General features: G+C 45.7%; 1 protein-coding gene and 1 long non-coding RNA gene across 2 annotated transcripts in view; one reads left to right on the forward strand and one right to left on the reverse strand.

The window, feature by feature from the left end:
• The window catches only part of LOC127927951 (E3 ubiquitin-protein ligase SMURF1-like), a gene marked incomplete at its 5' end in the record, with an annotated part of 69,988 nt that overhangs the window by 20,292 nt on the left and 37,774 nt on the right, over positions 1-11,922 (reverse strand). The window contains 3 exon segments of the mRNA XM_052514713.1: positions 567-825; positions 2,144-2,322; positions 3,633-3,747. Coding sequence (XP_052370673.1) covers positions 567-825; positions 2,144-2,322; positions 3,633-3,747 — 553 coding nt within the window.
• On the forward strand, positions 3,759-5,167 carry LOC127927940 (uncharacterized). Its single transcript, XR_008129568.1, has 4 exons — positions 3,759-4,271; positions 4,467-4,523; positions 4,901-5,071; positions 5,129-5,167. It is a non-coding gene; the product is annotated as an uncharacterized LOC127927940 (long non-coding RNA).

Raw genomic sequence — 11,922 nt, forward strand, 5'->3', positions numbered from 1 at the left:
ACAACAGACAGACAGGTACAACAGACAGACAGGTACAACAGACAGACAGGTACAACAGACAGACAGGTATAACAGACAGACAGGTATAACAGACAGACAGGTACAACAGACAGGTACAACAGACAGGTACAACAGACAGGTACAACAGACAGGTATAACAGACAGGTACAACAGACAGGTACAACAGACAGGTACAGCAGACAGGTACAACAGACAGGTACAACAGACAGGTACAACAGACAGGTACAACAGACAGGTACAACAGACAGGTATAACAGACAGGTGTTACAGACAGACAGGTACAGCAGACAGGTACAGCAGACAGGTACAGCAGACAGGTCAGGTAAACAGACAGGTACAACAGACAGGTACAACAGACAGGTACAACAGACAGACAGGTACAACAGACAGGTACAACAGACAGACAGGTATAACAGACAGGTACAACAGACAGACAGGTATAGCAGACAGGTATAACAGACAGGTATAACAGACAGGTATAACAGACAGGTATAACAGACAGGTATAACAGACAGGTACAACAGACAGGTACAACAGACAGGTACCTCCAGCTCCTTGTGGTCAAATGGTTTGAGGAGGTGTTGAGGAATCAGTTGGCTGAATCCTTTCTGCAGAGCTAAGAACTGAGCCTCGATCCCCCTCATAAACCTCCAGGTGACATAAAGCTTCACGTACTCCTTCTTGTTGTCCTCGGTTACCGGGAGGTTCTGACCGTTGGGTTTCAGCTCATGTTGAAGGAACTTCCCGAAGGCACTGTGTTCCACGCAGAACGTATGATCTAGAACCGACGAGATGTCATTCTCCCTACACACACACACACACACACACACACACACACACACACACACACACACACACACACACACACACACACACACACACACACACACAGATAACATTGTAATACCCAGAAATGAAGAGACACTGCTGGCACAAAGCTAGTGTAATTACTAGTGTGTGGTACTCACAGTATCCAGACCAGACTCTTGTCTAGTCCAGGGTCAGTAAAGCTAGTGTAATTACTAGTGTGTGGTACTCACAGTATCCAGACCAGACTCTTGTCTAGTCCAGGGTCAGTAAAGCTAGTGTCATTACTAGTGTGTGGTACTCACGGTATCCAGACCAGACTCTTGTCTAGTCCAGGGTCAGTAAAGCTAGTTTAATTACTAGTGTGTGGTACTCACGGTATCCAGACCAGACTATTGTCTAGTCCAGGGTCAGTAAAGCTAGTGTAATTACTAGTGTGTGGTACTCACGGTATCCAGACCAGACTCTTGTCTAGTCCAGGGTCAGTAAAGCTAGTGTAATTACTAGTGTGTGGTACTCACAGTATCCAGACCAGACTCTTGTCTAGTCCAGGGTCAGTAAAGCTAGTGTAATTACTAGTGTGTGGTACTCACAGTATCCAGACCAGACTCTTGTCTAGTCCAGGGTCAGTAAAGCTAGTGTAATTACTAGTGTGTGGTACTCACGGTATCCAGACCAGACTCTTGTCTAGTCCAGGGTCAGTAAAGCTAGTTTAATTACTAGTGTGTGGTACTCACGGTATCCAGACCAGACTATTGTCTAGTCCAGGGTCAGTAAAGCTAGTGTAATTACTAGTGTGTGTGGTACTCACAGTATCCAGACCAGACTCTTGTCTAGTCCAGGGTCAGTAAAGCTAGTGTAATTACTAGTGTGTGGTACTCACAGTATCCAGACCAGACTCTTGTCTAGTCCAGGGTCAGTAAAGCTAGTGTAATTACTAGTGTGTGGTACTCACAGTATCCAGACCAGACTCTTGTCTAGTCCAGGGTCAGTAAAGCTAGTGTAATTACTAGTGTGTGGTACTCACAGTATCCAGACCAGACTCTTGTCTAGTCCAGGGTCAGTAAAGCTAGTGTAATTACTAGTGTGTGGTACTCACAGTATCCAGACCAGACTCTTGTCTAGTCCAGGGTCAGTAAAGCTAGTGTAATTACTAGTGTGTGGTACTCACAGTATCCAGACCAGACTCTTGTCTAGTCCAGGGTCAGTAAAGCTAGTGTAATTACTAGTGTGTGGTACTCACAGTATCCAGACCAGACTCTTGTCTAGTCCAGGGTCAGTAAAGCTAGTGTCATTACTAGTGTGTGGTACTCACAGTATCCAGACCAGACTCTTGTGAAGTTCAGGATCAGTGGTCTCCAGGTCTTGTAGCATAATAGGTTTCCCCAGCAGCTGCTTGTAGAAGGGCAGGGTGAAGCCTCCGTTGATATAGTGACTATGGAACACTGCCAGGCCCATCACACGACCCACAAAGTGGAAATACGATAGGTGGTCCTATACACACACCACCATCATCATCATCATCAGTACTCACAGGGTTGATCTGTAGTGTGTGTGTGTACTCACAGGGTTGATCTGTAGTGTGTGTGTGTATTCACAGGGTTGATCTGTAGTGTGTGTGTGTATTCACAGGGTTGATCTGTAGTGTGTGTGTTCACAGGGTTGATGTGTTCACAGGGTTGATCTGTAGTGTGTGTGTTCACAGGGTTGATCTGTAGTGTGTGTACTCACAGGGTTGATCTGTAGTGTGTGTATTCACAGGGTTGATCTGTAGTGTGTGTACTCACAGGGTTGATAGAGGAGTCAGGGTTGATCTGTAGTGTGTGTGCGTGTACTCACAGGGTTGATCTGTAGTGTGTGTACTCACAGGGTTGATCTGTAGTGTGTGTACTCACAGGGTTGATAGAGAGTCAGGGTTGATCTGTTGTGTGTGTGTACTCACAGGGTTGATAGAGGAGTCAGGGTTGATCTGTAATGTGTGTACTCACAGGGTTGATCTGTAGTGTGTGTACTCACAGGGTTGATCTGTAGTGTGTGTGTACTCACAGGGTTGATCTGTAGTGTGTGTGTACTCACAGGGTTGATCTGTAGTGTGTGTGTACTCACAGGGTTGATAGAGGAGTCAGGGTTGATCTGTAGTGTGTGTGTACTCACAGGGTTGATCTGTAGTGTGTGTACTCACAGGGTTGATAGAGGAGTCAGGGTTGATCTGTAGTGTGTGTGTGTACTCACAGGGTTGATCTGTAGTGTGTGTGTACTCACAGGGTTGATCTGTAGTGTGTGTGTACTCACAGGGTTGATCTGTAGTGTGTGTGTACTCACAGGGTTGATCTGTAGTGTGTGTACTCACAGGGTTGATCTGTAGTGTGTGTGTACTCACAGGGTTGATCTGTAGTGTGTGTGTATTCACAGGGTTGATCTGTAGTGTGTGTATTCACAGGGTTGATCTGTAGTGTGTGTACTCACAGGGTTGATCTGTAATGTGTGTACTCACAGGGTTGATCTGTAGTGTGTGTACTCACAGGGTTTATAGAGGAGTCAGGGTTGATCTGTAGTGTGTATGTGTACTCACAGGGTTGATCTGTAGTGTGTGTGTGTACTCACAGGGTTGATCTGTAGTGTGTCTGTACTCACAGGGTTTATAGAGGAGTCAGGGTTGATCTGTAGTGTGTGTGTGTACTCACAGGGTTTATAGAGGAGTCAGGGTTGATCTGTAGTGTGTGTACTCACAGGGTTGATCTGTAGTGTGTGTACTCACAGGGTTTATAGAGGAGTCAGGGTTGATCTGTAGTGTGTGTACTCACAGGGTTTATAGAGGAGTCAGGGTTGATCTGTAGTGTGTAAATGTTGTCTGTTGAGTACTGGAACAGGCCGTAGTACGGGTTCAACATCTCATGGCACAGCAGGTACAGCCACTCCCTGTATAACCATAATACAACGTTATTACAACGTTACCACAGCAGGTACAGCCACTCCCTGTATAACCTTAATACAATGTTATTACAACGTTACCACAGCAGGTACAGCCACTCCCTGTATAACCTTAATACAACGTTACCACAGCAGGTACAGCCACTCCCTGTATAACCTTAATACAATGTTATTAAAACGTTACCACAGCAGGTACAGCCACTCCCTGTATAACCATAATACAATGTTACCACAGCAGGTACAGCCACTCCCTGTATAACCACAATACAACGTTATTACAGCGTTACCACAGCAGGTACAGCCACTCCCTGTATAACCACAATACAACGTTATTACAACGTTACCACAGCAGGTACAGCCACTCCCTGTATAACCTTAATACAACGTTACCACAGCAGGTACAGCCACTCCCTGTATAACCATAATACAACGTTATTACAACGTTACCACAGCAGGTACAGCCACTCCCTGTATAACCATAATACAATGTTATTACAACGTTACCACAGCAGGTACAGTCACTCCCCGTATAACCATAATACAACGTTATTACAACGTTACCACAGCAGGTACAGCCACTCCCTGTATAACCATAATACAACGTTACCACAGCAGGTACAGCCACTCCCTGTATAACCATAATACAACGTTACCACAGCAGGTACAGCCACTCCCTGTATAACCATAATACAACGTTACCACAGCAGGTACAGCCACTCCCTGTATAACCACAATACAACGTTATTACAACGTTACCACAGCAGGTACAGTCACTCCCTGTATAACCATAATACAATGTTACCACAGCAGGTACAGCCACTCCCTGTATAACCATAATACAATGTTACCACAGCAGGTACAGCCACTCCCTGTATAACCATAATACAATGTTATTACAATGTTACCACAGCAGGTACAGCCACTCCCTGTATAACCACAATACAACGTTATTACAACGTTACCACAGCAGGTACAGCCACTCCCTGTATAACCATAATACAATGTTATTACAATGTTACCACAGCAGGTACAGCCACTCCCTGTATAACCACAATACAACGTTATTACAACGTTACCACAGCAGGTACAGCCACTCCCTGTATAACCATAATACAATGTTATTACAACGTTACCACAGCAGGTACAGCCACTCCCTGTATAACCATAATACAATGTTATTACAACGTTACCACAGCAGGTACAGCCACTCCCTGTATAACCATAATACAATGTTATTACAATGTTACCACAGCAGGTACAGCCACTCCCTGTATAACCATAATACAACGTTATTACAACGTTACCACAGCAGGTACAGCCACTCCCTGTATAACCATAATACAATGTTATTACAACGTTACCACAGCAGGTACAGCCACTCCCTGTATAACCATAATACAACGTTATTACAACGTTACCACAGCAGGTACAGCCACTCCCTGTATAACCATAATACAATGTTACCACAGCAGGTACAGCCACTCCCTGTATAACCATAATACAACGTTATTACAACGTTACCACAGCAGGTACAGCCACTCCCTGTATAACCATAATACACAGTTACTCCCTGTATAACCATAATACAACGTTGTTACCACGTTAGCACAGCAGGTACAGCCACTCCCTGTATAACCTTAATACAATGTTATTACAATGTTACCACAGCAGGTACAGCCACTCCCTGTATAACCATAATACAACGTTATTACAACGTTACCACAGCAGGTACAGCCACTCCCTGTATAACCATAATACAATGTTATTACAACGTTACCACAGCAGGTACAGCCACTCCCTGTATAACCTTAATACAATGTTATTACAACGTTACCACAGCAGGTACAGCCACTCCCTGTATAACCATAATACAATGTTATTACAACGTTACCACAGCAGGTACAGCCACTCCCTGTATAACCATAATACAACGTTACCACAGCAGGTACAGCCACTCCCTGTATAACCATAATACAATGTTATTAAAACGTTACCACAGCAGGTACAGCCACTCCCTGTATAACCATAATACAACGTTATTACAACGTTACCACAGCAGGTACAGCCACTCCCTGTATAATAATACAATGTTACCACAGCAGGTACAGCCACTCCCTGTATAACCATAATACAACGTTATTACAACATTACCACAGCAGGTACAGCCACTCCCTGTATAACCATAATACAATGTTACCACAGCAGGTACAGCCACTCCCTGTATAACCATAATACAATGTTACCACAGCAGGTACAGCCACTCCCTGTATAACCATAATACAATGTTATTACAACGTTACCACAGCAGGTACAGCCACTCCCTGTATAACCATAATACAACGTTATTACAACGTTACCACAGCAGGTACAGCCACTCCCTGTATAACCTTAATACAATGTTAATACAATGTTATTACAACGTTACCACAGCAGGTACAGCCACTCCCTGTATAACCATAATACAATGTTACCACAGCAGGTACAGCCACTCCCTGTATAACCATAATACAATGTTATTACAACGTTACCACAGCAGGTACAGCCACTCCCTGTATAACCATAATACAACGTTATTACAACTATACCACAGCAGGTACAGCCACTCCCCGTATAACCATAATACAACGTTACCACAGCAGGTACAGCCACTCCCTGTATAACCATAATACAATGTTATTACAATGTTATCTCAGCAGGTACAGCCACTCCCTGTATAACCATAATACAACGTTACCACAGCAGGTACAGCCACTCCCTGTATAACCATAATACAATGTTACCACAGCAGGTACAGCCACTACCTGTATAACCATAATACAATGTTACCACAGCAGGTACAGCCACTCCCTGTATAACCATAATACAACGTTACCACAGCAGGTACAGCCACTCCCTGTATAACCATAATACAATGTTACCACAGCAGGTACAGCCACTCCCTGTATAACTTTAATACAATGTTATTACAACGTTACCACAGCAGGTACAGACACTCCCTATATAACCATAATACAATGTTATTACAATGTTATCTCAGCAGGTACAGCCACTCCCTGTATAACCATAATACAACGTTATTACAACGTTACCACAGCAGGTACAGCCACTCCCTGTATAACCATAATACAATGTTATTACAACGTTACCACAGCAGGTACAGCCACTCCCTGTATAACCATAATACAATGTTACCACAGCAGGTACAGCCACTCCCTGTATAACCACAATACAACGTTATTACAACGTTACCACAGCAGGTACAGCCACTCCCTGTATAACCATAATACAATGTTACCACAGCAGGTACAGCCACTCCCTGTATAACCATAATACAATGTTACCACAGCAGGTACAGCCACTCCCTGTATAACCATAATACAATGTTATTACAATGTTACCACAGCAGGTACAGCCACTCCCTGTATAACCATAATACAATGTTATTACAATGTTACCACAGCAGGTACAGCCACTCCCTGTATAACCTTAATACAATGTTACCACAGCAGGTACAGCCACTCCCTGTATAACCATAATACAATGTTACTACAGCAGGTACAGCCACTCCCTGTATAACCTTAATACAATGTTATTACAACGTTACCACAGCAGGTACAGCCACTCCCTGTATAACCATAATACAATGTTATTACAACGTTACCACAGCAGGTACAGTCACTCCCTGTATAACCATAATACAATGTTATTACAACGTTACCACAGCAGGTACAGCCACTCCCTGTATAACCTTAATACAATGTTACCACAGCAGGTACAGCCACTCCCTGTATAACCATAATACAACGTTACCACAGCAGGTACAGCCACTCCCTATATAACCTTAATACAATGTTATTACAATGTTATCTCAGCAGGTACAGCCACTCCCTATATAACCATAATACAATGTTATTACAATGTTATCTCAGCAGGTACAGCCACTCCCTATATAACCATAATACAACGTTATTACAACGTTACCACAGCAGGTACAGCCACTCCCTGTATAACCTTAATACAATGTTACCACAGCAGGTACAGCCACTCCCTGTATAACCATAATACAACGTTACCACAGCAGGTACAGCCACTCCCTGTATAACCATAATACAATGTTATTACAACGTTACCACAGCAGGTACAGCCACTCCCTGTATAACCATAATACAATGTTATTACAACGTTACCACAGCAGGTACAGCCACTCCCTGTATAACCATAATACAATGTTATTACAACGTTACCACAGCAGGTACAGCCACTCCCTGTATAACCATAATACAACGTTACTACAGCAGGTACAGCCACTCCCTGTATAACCTTAATACAACGTTATCACAACGTTACCACAGCAGGTACAGCCACTCCCTATATAACCATAATACAATGTTATTACAATGTTATCTCAGCAGGTACATGTTTGACTAACGGTGTTTCTGCACCAATCATGAGACTGGTGTTTGACTAACGGTGTTTCTGCACCAATCAATAGACTGGTGTTTCTGCACCAATCAAGAGACTGGTGTTTGACTAACGGTGTTTCTGCACCAATCAAGAGACTGGTGTTTGACTAACGGTGTTTCTGCACCAATCAATAGACTGGTGTTTCTGCACCAATCAAGAGACTGGTGTTTGACTAATGGTGTTTCTGCACCAATCAAGAGACTGGTGTTTGACTAACGGTGTTTCTGCACCAATCAAGAGACTGGTGTTTGACTAACGGTGTTTCTGCACCAATCAAGAGACTGGTGTTTGACTAACGGTGTTTCTGCACCAATCAAGAGACTGGTGTTTGACTAACGGTGTTTCTGCACCAATCAAGAGACTGGTGTTTGACTAACGGTGTTTCTGCACCAATCAAGAGACTGGTGTTTGACTAACGGTGTTTCTGCACCAATCAAGAGACTGGTGTTTGACTAATGGTGTTTCTGCACCAATCAAGAGACTGGTGTTTCTGCACCAATCAAGAGACTGGTGTTTCTGCACCAATCAAGAGAATGGTGTTTGACTAACGGTGTTTCTGCACCAATCAAGAGACTGGTGTTTCTGCACCAATCAAGAGACTGGTGTTTCTGCACCAATCAAGAGACTGGTGTTTCTGCACCAATCAAGAGAATGGTGTTTGACTAATGGTGTTTCTGCACCAATCAAGAGACTGGTGTTTGACTAGCTGTGTTTCTGCACCAATCAAGAGACTGGTGTTTCTGCACCAATCAAGAGACTGGTGTTTCTGCACCAATCAAGAGACTGGTGTTTCTGCACCAATCAAGAGACTGGTGTTTGACTAGCTGTGTTCCTGCACCAATCAAGAGACTGGTGTTTGACTAGCTGTGTTTCTGCACCAATCAAGAGACTGGTGTTTCTGCACCAATCAAGAGACTGGTGTTTCTTCACCAAGCAAGAGACTGGTGTTTGACTAATGGTGTTTCTGCACCAATCAAGAGACTGGTGTTTCTGCACCAATCAAGAGACTGGTGTTTCTGCACCAATCAAGAGACTGGTGTTTCTGCACCAATCAAGAGACTGGTGTTTCTGCACCTAGCAAGAGACTGGTGTTTCTGCACCTAGCAAGAGACTGGTGTTTGGCTAGCCGTGTTTCTGCACCAATCAAGAGACTGGTGTTTCTTCACCAATCAAGAGACTGGTGTTTCTTCACCAATCAAGAGACTGGTGTTTCTTCACCAAGCAAGAGACTGGTGTTTGACTAGCCGTGTTTCTGCACCATGTGATGGCAGAGTTTGAGCACAACAACAAAAAATGTGATTCATACGAATAATACAATGGTTCTGCCTGGTCAGACTACGGGTCAGACTACAGGTCAGACTACAGGTCAGACTACAGGTCAGACTACGGGTCAGACTACAGGTCAGACTACAGGTCAGACTACAGGTCAGACTACAGGTCAGACTACAGGTCAGACTACGGGTCAGACTACAGGTCAGACTACAGGTCAGACTACGGGTCAGACTACAGGTCAGACTACAGGTCAGACTACAGGTCAGACTACAGGTCAGACTACAGGTCAGACTACAGGTCAGACTACAGGTCAGACTACGGGTCAGACTACGGGTCAGACTACAGGTCAGACTACAGGTCAGACTACAGGTCAGACTACAGGTCAGACTACAGGTCAGACTACGGGTCAGACTACAGTTCAGACTACAGGTCAGACTACAGGTCAGACTACAGTCAGACTACAGGTCAGACTACAGGTCAGACTACAGGTCAGACTACAGTTCAGACTACAGGTCAGACTACAGGTCAGACTACAGGTCAGACTACAGGTCAGACTACAGTTCAGACTACAGGTCAGACTACAGGTCAGACTACAGGTCAGACTACAGGTCAGACTACAGTTCAGACTACAGGTCAGACTACAGTTCAGACTACAGGTCAGCCTACAGTTCAGACTACGGGTCAGACTACAGGTCAGACTACAGGTGAGACTACAGTTCAGACTACAGTTCAGACTACGGGTCAGACTACAGGTCAGACTACAGTTCAGATGACAGGTCAGACTACAGGTCAGACTACAGTTCAGACTACGGGTCAGACTACGGGTCAGACTACGGGTCAGACTACGGGTCAGACTACAGGTCAGACTACGGGTCAGACTACAGGTCAGACTACGGGTCAGACTACAGCTCAGACTACGGGTCAGACTACAGGTCAGACTACGGGTCAGACTACGGGTCAGACTACAGGTCAGACTACAGGTCAGACTACAGGTCAGACTACAGTTCAGACTACGGGTCAGACTACAGGTCAGACTACGGGTCAGACTACAGGTCAGACTACAGGTCAGACTACAGGTCAGACTACGGGTCAGACTACGGGTCAGACTACGGGTCAGACTACGGGTCAGACTACGGGTCAGACTACGGGTCAGACTACGGGTCAGACTACGGGTCAGACTACAGGTCAGACTACAGGTCAGACTACGGGTCAGACTACGGGTCAGACTACGGGTCAGACTACGGGTCAGACTACGGGTCAGACTGCGGGTCAGACTACGGGTCAGACTACAGGTCAGACTACAGGTCAGACTACAGGTCAGACTACGGGTCAGACTACGGGTCAGACTACGGGTCAGACTACAGGTCAGACTACAGGTCAGACTACGGGTCAGACTACAGGTCAGACTACAGGTCAGACTACGGGTCAGACTACAGGTCAGACTACGGGTCAGACTACGGGTCAGACTACGGGTCAGACTACGGGTCAGACTACGGGTCAGACTGCGGGTCAGACTACGGGTCAGACTACAGGTCAGACTACAGGTCAGACTACAGGTCAGACTACGGGTCAGACTACGGGTCAGACTACGGGTCAGACTACGGGTCAGACTGCGGGTCAGACTACGGGTCAGACTACAGGTAGACAGGGCCTCCCATGCCCAGCTAACTGGCTAAACAACGTGGTAGACAGGGACTCCCATGCGTGGGTGGTGGAAGACAATGCCTTCTGGGTGGTGGAAGACATTCTCACCCACCAATGCCTTCTGGGTGGTGGAAGACATTCTCACCCGCCAATGCCTTCTGGGTGGTGGAAGACATTCTCACCCACCAATGCCTTCTGGGTGGTGGAAGACATTCTCACCCGCCAATGCCTTCTGGGTGGTGGAAGACATTCTCACCCACCAATGCCTTCTGGGTGGTGGAAGACATTCTCACCCACCAATGCCTTCTGGGTGGTGGAAGACATTCTCACCCACCAATGCCTTCTGGGTGGTGGAAGACATTCTCACCCGCCAATGCCTTCTGGGTGGTGGAAGACATTCTCACCCACCAATGCCTTCTGGGTGGTGGAAGACATTCTCACCCACCAATGCCTTCTGGGTGGTGGAAGACATTCTCACCCGCCAATGCCTTCTGGGTGGTGGAAGACATTCTCACCAATGCCTTCTGGGTGGTGGAAGACATTCTCACCCGCCAATGCCTTCTGGGTGGTGGAAGACATTCTCACCAATGCCTTCTGGGTGGTGGAAGACATTCTCACCCACCAATGCCTTCTGGGTGGTGGAAGACATTCTCACCCACCAATGCCTTCTGGGTGGTGGAAGACATTCTCACCAATGCCTTCTGGGTGGTGGAAGACATTCTCACCCACCAATGCCTTCTGGGTGGTGGAAGACATTCTCACCCGCCAATGCCTTCTGGGTGG

This window comes from Oncorhynchus keta, unplaced genomic scaffold, assembly GCF_023373465.1.
Source record: "Oncorhynchus keta strain PuntledgeMale-10-30-2019 unplaced genomic scaffold, Oket_V2 Un_scaffold_19589_pilon_pilon, whole genome shotgun sequence".
Taxonomy (NCBI): domain Eukaryota; kingdom Metazoa; phylum Chordata; class Actinopteri; order Salmoniformes; family Salmonidae; genus Oncorhynchus; species Oncorhynchus keta.